At 27.9% G+C, this 23,235-nt stretch overlaps 1 protein-coding gene and 1 long non-coding RNA gene across 2 annotated transcripts; one reads left to right on the plus strand and one right to left on the minus strand.

The window, feature by feature from the left end:
- Window positions 1-476: 476 nt before the first annotated feature.
- Window positions 477-3,722, minus strand: LOC136084659 (uncharacterized). The gene is made up of 2 exons (XR_010640735.1): window positions 1,011-3,722; window positions 477-872 (listed from the first exon to the last, which is right to left on the minus strand). It is a non-coding gene; the product is annotated as an uncharacterized LOC136084659 (long non-coding RNA).
- A 5,697-nt stretch (window positions 3,723-9,419) lies between these two features.
- LOC100196981 (uncharacterized) lies at window positions 9,420-14,233 on the plus strand. The gene is made up of 2 exons (XM_065805083.1): window positions 9,420-9,672; window positions 13,029-14,233. The coding sequence occupies exons 1-2, from the start codon at window positions 9,484-9,486 to the stop codon at window positions 14,067-14,069; spliced, it is 1,230 nt and encodes a 409-aa protein (XP_065661155.1). The 5' UTR covers window positions 9,420-9,483; the 3' UTR covers window positions 14,070-14,233.
- The last annotated feature ends 9,002 nt before the right edge of the window (window positions 14,234-23,235 follow it).

Here is a 23,235-nt window from a genome sequence, read left to right on the forward strand (position 1 = left end):
TTAGGGATAGCCCAGTGTCCTAGCATACAAGTTGCCCAAATTTTTTTACAACAGTATCTGACACAAAATGATAAAAATGAACAGTCAGTGAATTTGAAACAGTGGAAAGTAACATATAGAACTGAACTATTAACCATAAACCTTCCATTGAATGAACTCATAGTGCTCTTGTGTGAAAAGATTAATAAATATGCTTCTCATTCATTTATTGCAAAATCAAGCTATCTAAAGCATCTCAAAGAAACAATTGCTATTGATGAGGCGGTTGTCCTGGCAGATTTTGCAGATTTTCAATTACACTTTTTAGTACAAGACAAGATACAGAGTTACTATTGGAAAAAGATTCAGTGTTCTCTTTATCCATTTGTCATTTATTACAAGAAAGTGAAATCGGAAGCCTCTTCTTTTTGAGTAATTTTATATGATTTGAATTATGATGCTGCATTTAATAATGAAGTTATATATAAATCCATTAATCATATAAAATTTAATCTTTGTGCCACAAATATACAATGTAAAAGTTCATTATTTTTCTGATGACAGTGTAGGGTAGTAAAAAAACTGCAAACATTTTTACAATTTATGTCACTAAACTAAACGTTACTTTGTTTTTTGCATCTGCAATTTCTTTGTAACAAGCTGTGGCAAATCTCCATGCGGTGGGATAGACAGCACTGCAAAAAGACTTGTTTCCACTGCTAGTTTTTAAAATCCAATTACAGTTTAAATACTGTCTGCTCAACTAATATTTTAATACTGTCAAAAGTCAATCAGTGGGATTATGTTGTAAGTATCTACTGAAGAAATGAATATAGTACGAATCAAACTTAATGGTAGACATTTCCATCAATTTGTAACTTCTTCTTTTTCAACTATAAAGATGAGAAGAATATCAGATGATGATGATTTTGTTTTAACATTCCTCAATGAACAAAAATATAAAATTAATTAAATAAATGATGTTATGATGTTGTAATACCTATTTTGAAAATAAGAAGTAATTTGCTGACCTGGTATGGTTTCTAAAGTTGATAAAAAGAATGATGATTTTATGATAAAGTTCATGCATCCACAGTCGGTCGTACTACTCGCCAAACCAAGTTGATAATTGCTGTGCACAACATCTTCTGAACGTTAATACCACATTTCTAAAGAAGCTAAAGTAACTTTTTTTGTTATTTCAAACACCTAAACTTTTCAAAACTTATTTCAGTTAGTTAACTCTAAATTAAAAATTTGCTAAAAACGTTTCCACCCACGCAAGAAAAAAGGTAGTAATTTGTACCTTAGGGTAGGATATGTGATATATCCTTAGTAAGGTATAGTTTTCTTCTTTCAAGGTAAAAAATCGTCTGACATGATTTTTCATAGCTTATAAATTATACCTTACAAAAGGTATAATTTATAAGCTTATTAATTAATATATCACGTATTCTACTATAAGGTAGTAATTTCTACCTTTTTTTTAGCGTGTACAAAATAGGTACAAAATACAAAATATCGGTATATTGAAGAGAGTAAGAACTTAACTTTAGGTTGTATTTTGGAGTAACAAAGTAGACGACGAATTCTATTTGATTTTATATACAATAATTTTTAGACAAATACAACTTTTTACACCAAAAATGTACCTTTTGGAAGCACTATAGCATTTGTTTAATGGAAAAAACCAATTGCTCAATGAGAATTTTTATTTTTATAGGTATTTTTATTGACATCTATAAAGCAGATTCTACAAGAAGTTTTTTATTTATTTTGAGTAAAAGTTTGGTATTATGATCCTAAAGATGAATATAACCAAAATTTAAAACTCTTTAAACAAAAAAAAAAAAAAAAATCTGATGGAGATAATTCAAAGGCGCCACTTTCTAAACATGTAAACCATTTATTTTATTAACGGGTGACAACTAAAAATCCGGACAAAAAGAAATTGTGCTTAAGTCATATTCAGTTGTTAAACTTTGCTACCTCATTGCATTATCAAGTAGTGTATGATTCAAGTAATAATTTTACATAGTTTTGTTTGACAATTGTCAAATTAGTTGTCATAAAATGTCGTCTAAAGAGAAGCTTCTTCGAAAACGTGTTGTACATTTTTTTGAACGCCATAAAAGTGTTGGCAAAATATTTACTGTAGAACATTTTTTGAAAGAAGGCGTATCAAAAAGTACAATTTACGATATTTTAAAACGTATTACTGTTGAAAGAAAGCAAGGATCCGGAAGAAAGCCCACAATAACGACCAAGAAAAATTTGAAGAAGTTAAAAACTCGATTTAACAACAAAGATGGCATTAGCCAGTGCGATGCTGCTAGAATATTTGAGTGTTCCCAGCAGTATATCAGTAGGGCACTCAAAAAGCTTCAAGTTAAACCAAGGAAAAAGCAGAAATCGCCATCCTACACCAAAAGTCAAATTACTAAAGTAAAAAAAGATTTTCGTTATCTTGTGAGACATTTTGGTAACAAAAATTTCATTTTGGATGATGAAAGTTATTTTACTTTAAGTAAGCCCCAAGTGCGTGGTAACAAAATTTATTACACAGACGACTCTTCTGTTACACCACCTGATGTTAAATTCAAAATGCGAAGCAAATTTGAGAAGAAAGTAATGTTATATATTGTTGCCTCCCACAGAGGAATTTCAAAACCATTTTTCAAGGAAAGTGGTCTAGCTGTCAACCAAGAAGTTTACAAAAACCAATGCTTAAATAAAACTTTAATCCCATTTATTAATAAATATCATTCAGATGATAATTACATATTTTAGCCCGATAAAGCATCGTCACACTATGTGAAAAAAGTTACTAAGTTTCTCCAAAGCGAAAATATTCCTTTTGTACCGAAGAATGTTAACCCCACCAATCTTCCTCAATGTAAACCAATTGAAATTTTTTTTGGAGAACTAAGTTCTTTAGTGTACAAGGGTGGTTGGAAAGCTCGAAATATTTCACGACTCAAGCGTAGAGTTAAAAAATCCTTGAAAGAAATGGACACAACTGGTGTACAAACAGCTTGCGCGAACATTAAAACAAAGTTGCGCAGAGTAGCGGATAAAGGACCCTTTGTGGAAAACCATTAATTTTATTGTATATTTTAAGTTGTCATCAATTATATATTACCATATAAAATTGTTATGAATAAATTATTTCATCAAAATCAACATTTCTTCTCATTCCGGATTTTTAGTTGTCACCCGTTAGAATAAACATATGATGACATCTTTAAGTTAATCGAGTTCAACTTTTTTGGATGTTGGCTCTTTTATAACCCCAATAACATTCAAATTCTTTGACAAATTTAATTTTTTAGTATATTTCCTACATTCCAGATATTTACAATAAAAATATTTCTAAAGGGAAAAAAATGTTTTTAAACATTCCACAGTTAAAAATGAACAACAAAATGGATAACAAATTGATATCCATAATTTATTAACTAATCTTATAAATTGCAATTTATAAACTTAATTATTAAATTCTCAACAAACTTTAATTTAAATTTTTACATATAATTTATTTAAAAAAAAAACCATATTACATATATAATCCGTAGATTAGACAAGTTATGCATATTAGTATTACAACCAGATAAATGATCTCAATAAAAACTTTTTAACTTTATAGCCGCAAACCACAGGGTTGTTTCTTTTGCAACTTTCAACTTGACGACAACCTTCAAACATTAAGATTGTTTTGGAAAACTTTCGTTATATTATTTAAAAAAAAACTTATGCTCTAATTTAAACAAAACATAAGCACCCAATCATAATCAATCAAGCAATGAGTACAATTGATTACAAGATTATGATTTTGTAAGTTATCTGTCAAAGAAACTGATTTGGATTTTATAGCTTAGTACGTTTTTTATTTTTATTTTTTGAAGGTCCTGAGCAGAATGAATAAATAAATTAGCTTTAAGTTAATAAAACATAATTAACTAGTTTCTAATTTTATATAATTATCGGCTAAAATATTTAACTGCTCATTGAAGTAAATGAAAGATTATTTTTTAGGCGAGTTATTTATATACCGAATATAAAATCGTTACACGTATTAAAACAGATTAAATAAAATGACATAACAACTTCCGAAAATGGAGCCTGTCATCGTGACTTTATACATGTCAATATAAATGACAAAGAGACGTGAAAAATTTAAGCACGATTAAGTGGGTTAAAATAACGATGATTATATTTTTAAGACCTAAATAAAATTTCGTTCTTGCGTAAGAAAATTTATTCACGGATATTTAAAACCAAACGAATGAATTAAAAAATGTTTGACTGACTAACTTATAACGACATTAGATATACACAAAAAAGTTTATGACGCCATAATTCAATGCAAACCTCAAAATATTTTATAGAGTTTTTGACGAGGAGTTAATTTTTGAAAAGCATCACCCATCAAACATATGAAGTCATTCAGACGTCACATGATTACTTGGTGAAAAAATACGTCTTTTAGACGTTCTTTGTTTGCTTGTTGGAGACTAACAGAAGAGAGCACACTTGTAGTGTATTGATTTTCTCTGCAAATCTCATAGAAGATTTTTAGAAATAATTGAATTGATTATGCCCAGCATGCAATGTGAAGATGAACTGCGATTTCTCAATAAATTAGAAGTTTCCTTTTAACATTATAGACGCATGCGCACTTTACGCTTGTCTAACCACTGGTTTCAAAAAGAATTATAAAAAGACCTACAGTATTACTGAAGTGTTCATAATTTTTCTTAGCCCTTTAAGCTTAAGAAGTTAACTAGTTGAGCGTCTTCAGTTTAAGAAATTTTACAAACTTAAAAACCTACGCGTTAAACCGTCAAAAAAGCCGCTTTAACGGTAAAAAAAATTTTAAAAACTTTTCAAGAATTTTTGGTAAGTTTTGAATTTTTTCAACAAAACTCATAAACTTTTCGTTTCAAACAAAATTCAATAACTTATTCATATGGCTGAAATTGGACTTGGTTCAATTTGGCTTTGCAAAGGGCAGAGAACTTTGTTGATGCCACTGCGTCTAATGCTTCAGTTTATGAAAGCAAACTAATATAGTTTTTACATACTCAACATAATCATAATTCACAAATCGCTCGATTTCTATTCAAAACCTCAATTTTGACTAATAATGATTTTGATGTAACTGATTTTTGATGTTATATCAAGTTATTCTGATTCTATTATTTTTATTTTATCTTGTATTTTTTTTCTTTTTTTACATAAGTTTTAATTGCAAGATAAAAAACGCTTTGAAAATCACAAGTTTTTGCCAAACTGTGAGTCGATAAACAATAATTTTTGTCAGTAAATTTGTTTTATCATAATAAATTATAACCTAATTTATTAAATTAAATCATTTATAATAAAGAAAAAAACGAAAAATTCATAAATATGACATAAAAAAATCATATAATTTTAGCTTCGTGATTTGATTAAAATGACTCACTCTGCGTTTTTTGTACCCAACTTTATCAAATTTTAGAAACTTCCTTCCAATTTTCTTAAAGTATCGTAAAATAAACACGAATTTCAAAAAAGATTTCTAAAAAAAGTTCCACTCGTTGAACACAGAGCCTGCACAACCATGCATGCAAAGCAATTAATTATTTAAATAGGTTAGTAAGCCTGGCCCCAGTGATGAAAAGCATGATGGTTGTAGATATTGAGAAAATTAACATATTACAAGTATTAATTTTTATGTATAAGTATAAGAACAATCTACGACCAAGCGTTTTTTCAGATATTTTCTTGATATCATTTTCTGAAAAATATAACCTGCGTTAAATACCAGGTACAACTACCATCTAGGAAAAATTAAATCACAGCAGTCAAGTTTTCTAATTACAAACTGTGGTCCATCAATATGGAATCATTATTAAAGACCTAAAAAGTATTTCATCGTTTAAACGGCAAACTAAAATGCATCTTCTTAATTCCTGACATATAAATTAAAGTTTACAGTATTTGTTTTTAGATTTTTAAATTTTTCTTATTCTTTTTTTTCTTATTTGTTTTAATATTTTTTTGTTTTCAATTTTTTGCACTAAAAAAAAATTTGAGCTTTGTTTTATTGAACTTTTATTTTATTTTAAAAATTAAAATGTTTTTTTAATGAGTTACTAAAGGGATTCTATGAAAAAGTTGCGAAGATAAAATCACAAGAGTTTAAAATTACAAAAATTGCAGAATGTGAAATAACAGAAACTACATATTTGAAATTACAATTAATGTATAATTACAGAAACAAAGAATCTGAACTTAAAGTAATTACAAATGGGAAAATAGTTTCGGCTTAAATTTATCTGGTCTGGTTTTTTTTGATACTAAATTTTTTTTAATTATTATTTTAGTTATTTAACCATTTTAATTTTAGTTTTTTAAACGAATATTAAAGAGAGATGTAAAAGTGTTACATAAGGACTGGTAATGAAGTGTTACAATTGTAATGTGAACAGCTCTCAATTCTTTCATTATATTAGTTTTTTGATTCTACTTAAAAGCCAAAAAACTAAATCAGTTTACATGGTCGATGTTTGTGATGCATGGTTGATGTTTTTAAGTGCAAAACGTATTAAGTTTTTATTCAAGTGTAAAGTCTGGTTAAAAAACTTTTTTATTTTAACGTCGTAGGTTTTGTGTTTTCACGCAAATAAAAAGCTGTGAATACTTTTAACTTTTTTTTGAACAAAAAAACAACAACAACAAAACAAAAGGAAAAAGTGTAAAAAAATTGTGACAAAATGTTTAGCTCAAAAAAAAAATTAAAAAAAAAGTTTTTTGTTCGTGTACAAGTAAAAAATAGGATGGCATTTTATTTAATCCAATCACGTATGATTGACAAGTTTTGAGAAAAAAACGTGTTTTTCAATACTTAACTACTAGCGTCTTTGTCAATCAAATACCACTTAAAATTAGTAAAAGTCAACTTGTTGTCACCCAAAAATTGACCTTAAAAACTAATTCATTGTACAAATTATTTGCTAAAAAACTTAAATATTCACTATTTTCTCTCTCTCTCTATATATATATATATAACTTTAATAATAATGTTTAAAAATCATTAAGATAAAGAAGTGTTGAAGAGCTACAACATAAAATCTTAAGTTAGATATAAAAAAATTATAATCCCACAAAAGGTTTCCCGAACTTGTTTTATAATTTTAATAATTATGAAACATTGTAAACAGATTTTTTTAATTTCAGTGTGCGGTAGATACTTGAGAGAAAATTCAATGAGCGGCATTTTTTTGATAACAACTGAACTCCAACGGGTGGTATGGTGTTTGCTTTAAGAGTCGCTTTTTCTCTAAGATCTTTAACAATTAGCAAAAACAGAACTTTCCAACATTTTAAAGACACAGTTTTTATTTATTAGCAACAACAATGACAAATATTTTTATTGAGTTTGAATAGCTTTAGTACATTTAAATATTTTGATTCTTTTATATTATAGTAATAGGCGACGGTTAGCAAATGGCAAAAAATTTAGATTTTTGGAACATATGATATTGTCTAACATACCGCACTGTCTTTTAAACTTAATTTTTAAAATCAGGCAAGCAAATTTTTGTTTATTATCAAAGCAGGAGTATGCTAAAAAGCTTTAAATACAACTAGACTCTACAAAGCATCTTTTTACCTTTACTACCAAAAGTAGTATTATCAAACTATTATTAACTGTAATGAAGAATTTGAATACATTTTGTAATTTATTTTAAATTGACACATGTGCTATTTACACATAGAGCTATTACTTGCATACATTTACCTACAAGTAATAACTCAATATTAGCCTAATTAAAGTCAACTCAAAAAGGTTTTTCGTAAAATGTTTTGCGGTGTTAAAATGTGCGTATATTTAAAAAATGCGCGTGAATTGCTAAGTTTTGAAACTCAAGTTAAAATCCAATTTTTACTTAATCAAAGCATTTTCAACTTTTTTTTCAATTAAAAATCCAAGTGCATACTATTATTAAAAGATTTTACGGATCGACTCAAGATTCTTGAGTATTCGTGTTTTATTGTTGACGTAATGACGTAATTGATGGAATGAAGCTTTTCGAAGTCAATGCGATAAATAGTAAAAAAAATACACTACCTAAAAAATTTCTCTTATGGTTATTATATAGATAATACAAACTATGACTATTATATGTAATATTAGCGTTGATTTGTTTATTTTAATACTCGCTAATGCGATGGTTAAAAAAAAAAAAAAAATTGAACGATATCTAAATAATTTTTGTAAGCGCAGACGTTTAGATTGAAAGATCGAGTGATATCTAAATAACTTTAAATTTGAGCATCGACTTCAAACTGACAGAAAAGTCAAAACATTAACCTCTTCTAAGACACCGAAGACGCCTTCAAGAACTCGGCTTAACAAGTGTCTACATTTACATTGAGATACTATAATTTGAAAATAAACTTGGAGAAGTTATTTAGCATCATAATATTTAAAGGATTCTCTTTAATATTATTTATTTCTCAATAATTACGATCTATTCGGTAGTATTTATTTAGTTGTTTTTTGTCTTATCACGTATAAGATCAAAAAACAATTATCTCCTGCTATCTTTTGACACATTTTGAATCTCTCTAATTTTTTTAGTTGTTGTTGTTTCTGAAGACAAATTGTTTTTGCTTTTGCTAGTTATTTCTTTTTTTGAAACCCTTTTTTAAATTTGCTGTTGTTGTTGTTCAATTATAGAAGTCCATTAATATATAAGAAGTCCTTCTTTAAATGCATTTTTACTGTAGCAATTAATTGACAGTGACATTTGTTCTCATGTTTTTAATGGCGACTTTAAATAAAGTTCTATGACAAAGAAAATGAAGAAGAAAGTATAAAAAAATAGTTCACTTTTACATATTATAAAAGTCAACTTGGGATTTAAAATTTAAAAAAACAAACAAAAAAAATCACCCTTAAAATAAAATAAACATTTACCAGCTATTTACAACAAACGGTAGCTTAGTTTGAGTGTTAGCTAGTTAAATATGTCGTTTTTTTTTTTTTTAATTGTATCTAACTGCAATGTACAAAAGCAAACACAACTATTCATCTCAATCTAAAATCTAATCTTTCTAATTCTTTAAATTTAGACGTATAAATCTTAATCGTTATTTACTTATTTCCTTTGTTGGCTATTACATTCAGTTTATGAGGTAACACGATCTCAGACTTAAGCGTCCTACTTGAGGTTATGACAACCCTTCAAGTATGCTTTCATAGTCGTACAGTTTTGAAAACTGTTTTACGTCATGTCTACAGCAGGAGCAATGGCGACGTAAAATTTAATTATATCCCGCCTTTCTACTACTCTTTAGGGTGTATAGTATCACAAGCATTTACTAATCACTGTTAATAACAAGATAATGTTTTTAATAAACCAATCATATAAGCGTCTTTTAAGAAGATATGAAAATGATTGGCTGTCGGTAAAGATAAGGCTTTTAGTAATTGACATGCTGTAAAATTGGCGTATGTTAAACGTTTCGACGTCTGATGCGGTATATTTGATGTCAATTTGTAAAAGCAAAACTATCTTATCACAAAAAAAAAATATTATGGCTATCTCAACCATCTCTCAGCAACAACAGCTAGATAGAATGAACTTTGCTAAAGACAAGCTTTATCATCCTTCATACCTGCAAATGGATTATCACTCAAATGTATGTTTATGTGTTTTTTATATCTTAATTTTGTATCTTGATTTATCATAAATCTTGATTTGAAATCAGGATTTTTAACCCTCAATAAATTTAGCTGTCTTAAACATTTATAAACTTTGTATCAAGAATCTGTAAAAATGGCAAAAATAAGAAAAATTGTCTTTCAAAACAAAGTTCACAAAAGTTTCAAAAAATAGAATTATCTGTCAAAAGTCTATTACTTTACCCTTAAATAGAGATGCATACTAATACATACATATATACTCATTCATATATACATACATAGATACTCATACATACATATGTACAAACGCATATATACCCAAATACCAACACTATACTAAGTATATCTACCTAATTACATTACACATATGTGATGTAATTAAAAATAAATTTTATTAAACAATTTGTAAAAAATGTAATATAATGTAATGATGCAAAAGGTTTCAAAGCAAACTTTAAAAAATAATTTATAAGACTGTTTGGAAGCAAATTATATGAAAAAAATAACTTTTATACACGTATGTATATGTTTTTATACATGTATGTATATGTTTTTATACATGTACGTATATATTTTTATACATGTACGTATATGTTTTTATAAATGTTTTTACACATGTACGTATATGTTTTTATAAAGATTTGAAAAATTTTAGTAAAAGATATCTATTAAAACTTTGTAAAAAATTTTAATTGTGAAAATATAATAGAAGCCATAAAATTAATTACAAATTTCCTACAGCAATATAAAAGAAGATTAATTTAAAGCATTTCAACAAAGTTTAACATAACAAAAGAACGATAAAATTTTCCATGAAACCAAATGGTAGCTTTTAACATGGTTATCTAAATTATTTTTAAGGTTTTTATTCTTCTTTAGTACCCCCTGACGATCTATTCTCAGGCTAATTTAAAGAAAAAATTATTTAATACCCTCTAACGATCAATTCTCAGGCCAATTTAAAGAAAAAATTATTTAATACCCTCTAACTATCTATTCTCAGATTAATTTAAAAATATATATATTTAACAATTTTTTTTTACTCATTAAAGATACTATACTTTATGAATACATTGTAAAAAAGCCTTGTTTTTATTTGCAAAAACAATTAAATATTGTAATAACCATCATATGGTTTATTAAGAATCATTACATGGTTATTACTCTACGATAGCAAACCCAGGAAAATTCCAATTACTATTTGATAGTTTACGAAATTGCATGAATCATTTTCTAAAGGAAATGTAAAGATGTTTGTCTTGATCATGTTAAGATTACAATAAATAAATGTTTTAAGTTGCGAAAAGTTTTAAAGTATTAATGACGCAAACACACAGGGACGTCCTGAAATTTATTTTTAGCATGTATTTTTTGCCAACTAGAGACACCAAATTAAAAAAAAAAAAGGGGTCCTCAATATTTGCAATTCGCCAACTATAGTTTAAAACTTGCTCAATGTGCCGACTCAAATGCTTATATGACAGCTTTGGGGCGGGAGAGGGGGGATATTCCCTGTTCGGGATGGCCCTGCGACACATAAAACTGTTATGTAGTAAAGCTGGTAATAAATGTTTAAATATTATATGTTTTGTTTCAGGCATATAAAAATTTTTTTTTAACAACTAAAAACGCATGCTTTTCATTTTCAAGCAGCCGTGGTGCAGTGATTGCTGCACTTACTTTAGAAGCCAAAGATCCAGAGTTTGAAGTTAGCTTTGGGCATTTTTCACCAAAAAAAGAAGAAGGTGTGAACTTTCTAGTTAAACGCTCTTCCGGAGTGCTTTGTGACGAGACGGTTAGGGCTTCCTGGGGCACCTATAACAAAAACATAAAAAAACATGTTGTATAACTTTTAAATCACGTCCGTTATTATCAATATTGTCAAATAAAAATGGCGATTTTTTATTAATAAAGTTAATAAAAAAGCCCTTTGTATAGTGCACAAAAGATTGATTTTATATGTTGCAAGTTATATGGATTTAGATAATGGTCCTAAGGTTCACGTAAGAAATATAAGATTTTTTCGAATGAAAAGTTTAAATATATTTAGAGTCTGAACTCACCATATTAGAAAAATTATTTACATTAAAAAACTTACCTAAGTTGTTGCAAAAGCTTGCTGCTACCTCCCAACGGTTTAAGTACAAAGGTGCTAATAGCATATATAGCAAACTCGCTTTGGATAATCGTTTTCAGTAAAAATCAAGTGAACAACCATGTTCAGTTAAAGTCTAGCCAATTTCAAACAACTTATTAAGCAATGTTGTGAAAAAAATTATTATTAAGTAAATGTATATTTTCACTTTTAAACTTTTTTTTACTTTATTGTTTTTTTACTTCTTTTTTCATAATGCATTTATTAACTCCCTGTCTCTGTCTGTTTGTCTGTGAGCATCAAATCTTTCAATCAATTTTTGAGTACTTCCTAATGATAGATTTTCTTCAACTTTTACGTACATACTCTTGCTTGATGACAATACAATATTCAATAATTAGTCTTGCAATAAGTCAATTAATTTAGTAAATTTTAATTAAGTTTATTTTTTATATATATATATAGAAAAATAATTTTTAGAATAAGTATGTTTTTTGTTTCGCACTATATTATTTATATTTTTTATTATTTACTTTAGTATTTGTAAAATAATCTACTATCTTTTTTTAAGGTTTTTAAATTAAATTAAAATATTTTTAAGATAAAATAAAATTTACTATATTTATATTCGCGTTTAGCTTACTTGGATAAGGCGTTGACATCTTAAATGGAAAGTCTATGGTTACAGAACCGGCTATTCCTAACTTTATTTGTTATTTTACACGCACATACAGCCGAATATTAATAGAATAAAGTTATAATATCAGAAAAAATTGATTGCAAAATTTGTGTTTTAATAATAGCATTGGGTTTTAAAAATTCGTTTTTAATTTTACTTGTTAACATTTTTATTTTTTCGTTTGTTTGTTAAGACTTGGATTTTACTGTTACAGCTGTTGTTTAAAATACAAGCATTTTAATCTATATCTTGTTCTTGTTTTTTTTATTTCGAAGTCTTTTTATAATTGCATGTTAATGAACAACATTTATATTTGTGTGTTAAACGTCTTGATTTTAATTAGTTTATCGCATGTTTATCGTAATATCGTATTGTAATCAAATAAACGATTTGAGTACTAAGTTAATATATAATTATATGTTATATCATATATATTTTATATGTTACTATTATATTATTTATTATTTACTTTAGTATTTAAATTTTTGTAAAATAATCTAATATCTTTTTTAAAGTTTTTAAATTAAACCACAATATTGTGAAGATAAAATTAAATTGTCCATATTTATTTGCTTTAGATTAGCGCTCCGCCGATTTCACCGCTTGTGTTATTGGCAGCTACCTGTAGCAGTATTGGCAAAAGCGAGAAAGAATTGAAAGAAGAGTATCACGAAATCCATCGTAAATCAGTGCTTTCTGGCAACTTAGCTTCATTTAACCACACTAACGAGTCTTCTTTTCAACCAAAAATGAAAAAAAAGATAAGCGCACCATTTAAACCATACAGCATTGATAGCTCGCAATTTGAACGCAACCTAATTAATAAACATTTTAAGTCATGTGATACTATTTCTGAGGAAAGTAAAAAAAAATTATTTTATAGACCCTATTTTTCTACAAACTTTTCATCGTTTTCATCAACAGCTGCACATGAGAAACATGTTTTTGAAAATCAGCATAATAGACCAGCTAGTTCATTACACTTGCTTAATAACGATTTTGTAAAAAACTTTCATCATATCAATAATCAACCACACAACAACCACCCTTATGGTATTCGACCTCACAGTGATCCTTTACCTTTAATTAAGCAAAGGTCAGAATTTTGTTATTGTTCAATTTGCATGCAGAAACAGAATAATAAATTCGACTTGACGTCCGTCTGCCGTGATCCTATATGTTTGACGTGCGTTAATCCAAATAAAACAACACCTTTAAAATTCAAATGCTCAACTTCAAGGCAACTTTCTTCGGGTAAAACTTCAACATTTCAATATGAAAATAATAAACAGTACACATGTAACTGGGTGTCAGAAAATAAACAATGCGGGTGTTGTTTTTCTTCATCAGAGGATTTGTTTAAACATTTAAAAACTCATACAAACTTACAACAACGAGTTGCAAAAGAACTTAATATCCAATATCAAACACAAGGCGACTGCAGTATTCACTCATGCACGTGTAAACAAAAAACATTAACTCCTATGAATAAAAATCTATACCCGGGAAATATCTACAATACGTACCCAGAAAATGCCACACTTAACCACTATGAGGAAAAATTATTAGGCTCTAATCAATTGTCTGCTTTTAAACCGATATATGTTTCGCGAAGATAAACTATTTTTACAAAAAAAACTTTTGTATTTTAATAAACTTTTAAACTTTACTCTATAATTTATTCTATGTGTAAATAAAATTTAGTTATTTAACAATAAAATTATTCCTAGGTTTATTCATCATTAAGACGTTTGTTAAATATTAGAATAATAATAGAAACGTTTTTTGAGTTTTTTTTCTAAACACTAAAACATTTTTTGAGAAAGAGAAAAATCTTTCTTTTACTTTTGGTAAAAATTATTTATTTTGAAATTAATCTAAAAAAAAAATGAAATCTGTAAAAATGTCAGCGTTTTATAATTTACATAATTTATTGCTGTTGTTGATGTTGGAGTCGATACAGTTGGTGGCGTCACTGTCGTTGCTTAATTTATTTGCTGCTTATCATTAAAGTTAAGATTACGTTATTTCCAAGATCGCTTTACTGCTTTTTTTTTGCCAGTTTCTTTCAATTTCTTGAATATTTCAAGTGTATTTCAAACATGTGTCAAGTGTCAAGAACATTTCGAATCTTAGCAAGTCAACATTTTATCGTTTTCTTGTGTCAACGTATCGGATGCGAAACGATTGTCGCAAATCTACGGTAATTGGGCTGGTTATAATTGTTTATCAACTTCTTTTTGAACTTCATTTTGAAAAACCGGATTTACTATTAAAAATTGTTTTATACAACCGAAGTATGCTATTGATGGTTGGTTGCTAACGAGTTGACTTTGGAGCTGATGCTATATACGACTGAGGAGGTGTTTTTCCTGGTGCTGGGTTCTGGCGTAGATTCTGATGGTTAATTGATGAAAACTCAGGTTTACATGATTGTGATTTAAACTTATTACCAATTTCTAATTTTAACAGTAAATTTCTAAAATAAATATGTTTTAATTTCACTAATAGCAAAATCCACTTCCGAGAGTTTTTTTTGCCTATTTTTCGAAATATGAAAAAGTTATTCCGCGGCCGAAAACTTAACCATATATAAAAAATAAGTTATTTATTTTTTACTAAAATTTTATATCATTTTATTCAAAAAAGTTTATATCTTCATCGAAAAATAATTGTTATCAGAATAAATAAGAATTTTGTTGGCGCTCAGGCGGGCGAGTAGGCCGAATCAGAAAACACTTCCCCTGACAAACTTCAATAAATTTTACCGCGTCGATTTTGTGAAGGAAGTGTTGTGTCCCAGGCGTTTTTTAAGAGTTTTTAAATCAAAAATTTAGAAAATTTTAACATCCTTTAATTTCGTCTTGGGGAAATATTCAATTTTTAAAATTTCGATGAAAAACACTTTTATTCAGCAGTTTTAAAAGAGAGAAGTGGTAAAATAAATATTTTTCCACCTCTCAACATTAATATATTAGGTTTTATTTTATTTTATTTTGTAATAATATATTTTTAATAATATTTTAAATTTATAAGGTTTCTTTAATAACTTCACCAATATTTGCTGTTGAAGTCGACAAAGAAATGCAAAACCTTGGATCCACCATCAGGATAAAATTTGTTCTTCGTGCATGTTTTTCAGGGACCTTCGAATATTGAGTGCTTTGCTTCTGTTTTCTTTCCACTTAATAATTCAGGTGATATGCCTAGACGTTTAATGATTTCTTATACATGATGGAAAACTACATTTTATTCAAGAGTCTAAGTGACTGGCAAGTAGAGGCATCAAGCTGAATTGGCGGGAATAAATTCAAAACAAAAAATAGTTTTTAGTCGGGATCAAAATTTTTTGGATTACATTGTAAACCTCTTGGGTTTGATCCAGCAATAAAAAAGCTCTGATTTGTCTTCTTCCAAATTTTCTTAAGACTTCTCTGTTAGAAAGGTCTGAGTATATGTCACAGCAACTTTTTGAGTTTAGGATTTTTAAAACTTAACATAGATAACATACTAAAAGGCTTCCAATGAAATTTGTTAACTGGTGTTACTGTAAATTGATTTTCACCTGTGCTTGGCAGAGTCTTATGTTACCATGTGGTGAACTTTCCGTTGCGGCAATGACTAAAAACGCAACATTTTCAACTTCAATTAGATAATTCAAAACCAAAATTTGCAAATTTTATTTTTAAAGGTGTGTTGCTGTTTCTTATTCTTTTACATTAATTTTTGCGATTTTGTGGTTAATATAATTTTTTAGACGTAGATTTCATTTATATCATTTTAATATATTTAAATACAACCATTATGAAAATAATTGCACATTCAAAGTTTTTATAAGGTATGCATCTATTTCTATCAGTTTTGATAAATACCCGATTATAAAAATACATATAAAGATGACGTCTTTCTTAACTTTATGCGTTTATTTTGAAACAGAGAAAACTATACAAATGTGTTACGTCCAGTTTTCCAGCTTGTGTTGATCAACACCTTTAAACATACTTTAAATAATGGATGCCACATAGAATTATCCATAAAATACATAAAACGCAATATCTCTTATGCAAATGCGCGAAAAACTTCACTACTGCTATGTAGCACGAAATGGTAAATTAAGATGATTACGCGTAAATTTTGGCATTTCTAAGGGAAGACTCTAAGGTTAAATGAAATCGTTAAGTTAGCCTTGATGCTACCAGCCCCACCCTCCCCTATGCCATTATAGGAGCAGTAGTTGCCTATGATGGCATACTTGCGCTTTTTTTTTTAAATAAGAATAACTTTAAAAAAATAAAACTGATTAAAACTCCTTGGGTTATTATTGTTCAACATGTAACAAGGAACCTATCCATATTTTGATTTTTACTGTAGAAATTGACCCGCAGTAGTAAAATAAAAATAAAAATAATGCGTCTCTCAAATTAATGTTGCCAAATTTCCTCTCAAAGTAGTAATTGCAATACCATGCACAAATAACTTCAACTTAAAATGGGCCGAATTTCGGGACATGTTTAAAAATGAAGAAATTTTGAAGACATCACTTCCATACTTTGCCTTTATTTCTCAGATAATGGCTCTTAATGCGTACATTACAAACCTACTAATTTATACGTTTATAAAATATGGAATTAATATTATTAATTCCATATTTCGAAGTTTGTCATAGAAATGAACGGCCGTATTACTTACTTAACGGTTTACGTATTTATGTTCTATGCTTTACGTTATGTTGTTATGCTATATGTTATATGTTATACGTATGGTATGTTACTTAAATTAAGTCAAACTTTATACTTAACAAGAGTTCATAGCAAGTTAACTTGATATGAACCTAAATTGCATATTCTAACATCTAGTGCAGTACCAGTCCACTTACTATATGCTATCTTTCTAACTCGACTTCTGACTTTCACTCTATTATCCTTCGTTCTTCTTAAAATCACTTACTCTTGATTTGTGAAGCTGGTTATGATGTTTTTTAGTGAGCTGAACCTCGTCTTCACAGGCCTTGATATGTGAACTCTATATATCAATTAGCCTCGAGGAGTATAAACCACAATACCAACTTACTTAACTGTTTATATTTTAATTAGCCGGATGACAAAATAAAATTCAAGTAAGAAAATAAAATACAGTAAGAAATGAAGAACCGATCTTTATATATACATGTATATTAAACATATATTACACTAAATTGGGTCATGTCAAACCTTTTTGGAACCGTACATCAGTACGGTCAACTTTTAGAAAATAACACCTAGGAAAATTTTTTGTAAAAACACAAAAGTCCAGTATTTTTATTTATATGCGCAGTAAATTATTCCAAGTTTATTACATATGTTAAAAACTTTTTTTAATGTCTTGAAATGTTCACAATAGACAGAGCTTCTATTTGATGGGTAAAATGTTCTCATATCAAACATAATACTGAGTTGATGGGCAAAACGTAAAAATAAATTTCTTAACAAATTTTAGAATAATTTTACTCTGTATTCTTTAAAATAGCCATACTGATGCCAAGTTTAAGGTTAACGTCATTACAAATTTTTTTGAAAAATATAAAATTATAAATTATAGGTTATTTTTGTTTTAAATAGCTGTTAAATAATTTTATAAGACTCATAAAAACATATTAAGATTCGATATTTGAATATTTTATATTTTTATACATATGAATTACAAATATATAATTAATTTTGATATAAGATAAAATTGAAAGAATAATAAAAAATATACGTAAACCTTCTAAAAACATAAGTATCTCCAATTGAATTTTGAAATGTGAAATTCTACTGCTATAAACAATAACTGACCTCAGAAATTTTGATTGATACAGTTTTGTGACAACTTGGAACTTTGTATCCTTGCTCATAGAACTGTCTGAGGTCATAATGAACAGTTTTAGAAACCTGCTCTGACCAAAAAGCTTTGTTTGCATATCGATTTGAAGATCTGTCAACAAAACAACTTAGAGTCTTTAATCTCATTGAGTTTTTTTTAAATCTGATCTAAGGTTTTTGTTTTAGATGGGGTTCAAAAACTCCTTCCCTTTCCAGCTCCTGGGAACGCTTATAATATATTATTACCACCAACAGAAGACGCTAATAAGAGATTTAATAACAATAAGCTTCAAATGTACAAACTATTTAAAAAAAAAAAATTGTAGAACTAGATTGTAATATTTTTGCCTGGTATCAGCCTAACACAAGGGGCCGTAATTTCAAAATCAGAAGAGAAATTGTTTAAAACTGCAATATTTAGAGCTATGAGATTTGTAATTTATAATTTAATTTATTTACCAAGAAAAACTACACAATGTGTTATCAAAGTGAAATTAATTACTCGTAGTTTTCGAACTACAACAGCTTTCTTTTATATATATATATATATATTTATATATATATATATATATATATATATATATATATATATATATATATATATATATATATTTTTTTTTTTTTTTTTTTTTTTTTTTTTTTTTGCGTGAAAAAAAACACATGCTCTTCAAAAGTCAATGCAAAAAAATAATTTTGCAGACGCATCCATACGAATAGCACAAACACTTTTAGTAATGCGCGTATTTGACAAACACAAATTTGTATTAAGGTTTCCATAGTTAAGGTAGTATCAAAGTTTTCAACAAGATTCTCATCTTTAAATATAAATATTCATTAGACTTATTGCATTTTATTTAAGTAACATTTATTACAAAAGTATGTAAATGTTTTTTTACAAAGTGCAGTATGAAAAAAATTATTTTTCATGCACTAAAAAATTAAACAAATATTTTTGTTATGAAAAAAAATTAATAAAGTGAATGAAAAAATATATGCTAATTTTTTTGTAATTAATTATTATCTAGAAAAAGAATAGCTTTTCTGCTGAAAGAGAGATTTTCATACCATTCGTCGAAAAACTAAAAAACAAGTTGAACTTGATTTAAATGGGGCAGGGTAACAGAGGGCATTAAGCCCCATGTTTTCCAGTACTTTTCTTCACTCTCTTTGAAATAAGTAAATAAATATTGAATTCTAACTGGAAATATTTTTGGTTATAGACAACACATATTTCTATATATGGACAAACGCTATATCCAGCAAAACTTAAAGTCATATAGTGAAAAAAAAAGCTAAAAAGTTACAACTAACGCTGACTCAAATTTAAAAAAATGGGGGCAATAAGCTCCACTATGCAAAGCATATATTTTTACATCAATTTTAGACACTTCTGACAGATCCAGTCCATGGCTTTACTACCAGCTCTGTCTGGAGTTTCTGCGCATTTTAACATGGTACCAAACATCACATAAGTCACAGCACACCTATTCTTATGTTTGACCTCTTTGAAATCCACACTTCAGACACAGTGTCGTCATCTTCATCACTGTACCTATCATCACGGGCTGAAAGATTTTTTCTTTTTGTTGTGGTCTTTTTTCTTGTAGCATTTTTTTTACTGCTTCTTCTCTCAGCCACTTTAAAAATTCATCACCTGTTAGGCTTTCTCCGTATCATAACCTTATAGTTCTAACCAACTAACCATCCCCAGAAGTTTGCACAAACCTGGGCTGCAGTTCTTTAAGAAAAAAATCTTCATTAAATGACTTCTGAAAAAAAAGTAAACAATGGCTTCTGTGGTCTTTCTGCTAGTGCTAAAGATAAAGGTGATGATTCTTTTGATGATGCTTAAAACGACTATGATGTTGATAGTAATACACGTAGTAGTGATGTTGAGGCAAAAGCGCTGTAAGCATTAGTGCTGGAAAATACTTATAATAGTGCTTGGATTCCTGGTTAGCAGACATATGCTTACATATAACAGAATTGCAGGCATTTGCCATTGTCTGGCTAGTTCCATAGATTTTCCTGCCTCTTTTCTTATTCTTTTTGTACGCCCCAACCATTCTGCTAAATTAAGGGGGTAATAAGCTCCATTATCAAAACTATATTTAAAGAAAAATTTAAACTATTTCTACAAATAAACAACTTTTCTTTTCAATTTAAACTAAATCTGTGTAATGTTTATAAAATTATATCATGAATTTTATTTATTTAACCAATGTTATTTGATTGTTTTAATCACCTTTTTAAACAGTTGGCTTTCACAGGGAGCATTAAGCCCCCCCTAATCAAAAAATTTATATTAATAAACTAATTAAAGTAATTAATATTCAATAAAACCATATTTCTCTTAGAAATTTCATTTAAAATCTTAAATAGAAATTTAGTATTAACGTGAATTTTAGACCTATTTATAAACAATCTCTTAGACATTCATCCAACTGCCATTTTACTTTGCTAAAACTTTTGCCATTATTTGCTCGACAAGTATCAGTATTTTAACTCATTGATAACATACACAGATAGTTAAAAACTTAAAAAAAGTACTTATTTAGTTTATATGTACTTGTATTTGTAAGGAAAATATAAAAGTTTTAATGTAGAAATAATTTTTTAAGTCAAAACAAACAAGGACTGGCTTTTATTAAAGTTTTTCATTAAGTTTGAAGGAAACTTGAAACTGGATGGAAAAACCACTCATCAATAAATTAATAAATTCTAATTAAAAATCAATGCCGTTGGTTAGAAACCCAGAATGGTTATGAAAATTTCCCTTATTAGTTAGTTAGTCTCCATCATGTAGAACTTAATGCCCCTCTCTTTTAATACAATAGCACCAGCCATTTTATCATATGAACAGAGGAAATAAGGCTTAATACCCCCTATTACCCTATATAACAATCTTCCGGACCGGACCAATTTTTGTGATGTCAAGTAGCTAGTTCAGCAGGAAGATATAACTTTATTAAAAGATGATTAGTCAAATTACAACAACAAATACTCAGACAGATTTTAATTTAAAGAATTTAGTTTAAAAAAATTTTATTAAGAGAATTTTCTGATTCAAAAACTAAAATCTTGCTAAAACTATGATTTTATATTACTTGAATCACATTACAGCCAAAAAAGATTTACTAAAGAGAAAAAGGTCAATAAAGTATGGTGTGCTTGTTTAGCCCGATTTAAATTAAATAATTCAGAAAATAGTCTTTGGTTAACGTATGCTTAAATATTTCGTTCAAATAAACAGTTAAATTATACAATTTTTACTATAAGTCATAACAATTGATAAATAGTAATTACTATTAAAAAATTATTTAACTCATTATTATTGAAAATTTATTTCATTGGTTGGTATCAGGACAGCAACAAAACTTTTTAGTTATATTTAACAAAAATAATACTTCCACCATTTAAAAAAAATTAGTTTCATAATTTTAGTTCCCACATGTATAGGCGTGGAAACTAAAATTTTAGTGTACATATATACAGATTTTTTATGACCAAAATATTGTTGTTATAAAAATAGCATTTTCTAAAATACAGGTAAAATTTAAGTTCAATGATAGACTTACTGACAATAAAAGAAGATATTTTCATGTTGCCGACTCCAACCTTTCCACTCCTACCGGCAAAGTTTAATTACGTGGATTGTTAAAAACCCTTTTGAGAAAAGTGTTTTTAACAATCCGCGTGTTGTATCACCAATATTTCTTCCACCAATTTGAGCAAGATTATTAACTTTGATAAAGATTAATTGGTATATTTAATATAATTAACCTTAATCAGCCTGATGTCAACTAAAATAATAGTTAACTAATTATTTAATAAGTTAATTAGTTTTAGAACAATATGAAAATATTGAAAAGTTATTGTAAAGTTCTTCCCCATTTATATCTGAAATGTTTTTCAAAGCCTGGTGTTCTTGTAACATTTTATAATCTTCTTTAAGTTTGTCCTTTGCTAGTAGTTTTTCAGGTCAAGATATAGAAAACATGCGCAATAACAGAAATTTTAAATGGCAAAATGTTGATAGAACTTTCCATCAAAAAGTTATTAATGACAAAACAAGAATGAAGAAAAGTATTAGAAATGAAACAGCAGTTTATCAGACAATGTACGTTGATAAGGATAACAGTGAGTTAAGCGAATTTGAAGAGAAATATGAACTTCTTGAAAAAGAATTAACAAAAAATGACGAGATTAAAATCAAAATTATTACTTGAAGTTCTCCCAATACTTATGTTCAACCTGTGCGACTATCAAAAAACTTAGTCTTAAGTGATATCTACCATGCATGTGCAGAGATAGACGAAGAAGAATTCTCGATGAGGGAAATGCAAATTGCACCAAAAGTAATCGACAATCAAGTTTCTAAAGCAAAATGGCAAATTCCAAATGAAACTGACTGTATATCTAAGTACGATAAAAATAATTGTGAAGCTATCGAGAACAAATTTATTGATTCTAAAACACTCTCAACACGCAGTGCTATACGTAAAAAACTAAAACAGGTGCACGCGTATTCTCTTGTCTTGATTGCATAAAGAATTGTTCAAGCTAAAAATAGATATAATAACTCATGCAACTGACTCTACTACTCGAAAGTATGTCAGGAGCTTTGCACCTTTTGGTTTACATAATAACCGAGAATATTATTTACCATTGCCTACATTAGCAATTGCTTTAGAAACTACAACAAACATTGCAGACGAAATAAAAACAACATTTAAAATGTTACAGGTAGCCTCAAAATACATCTCAGAAGATCTATACCAGAAGGTAGATGTTCATATGACTGACAGTACTGTTCATAATATAGGCATATCAAAAATCACAGCTGATATACTCGATAGAGAGATTCCTGCTGTTCAACTGTTTTGCACTTCACATACAACTTTAGGTTTTGACAGAACTATTAAAAAAGTTCTAAATCAAATTG

This window comes from Hydra vulgaris, chromosome 09 (assembly GCF_038396675.1).
Source record: "Hydra vulgaris chromosome 09, alternate assembly HydraT2T_AEP".
Lineage (NCBI taxonomy): Eukaryota > Metazoa > Cnidaria > Hydrozoa > Anthoathecata > Hydridae > Hydra > Hydra vulgaris.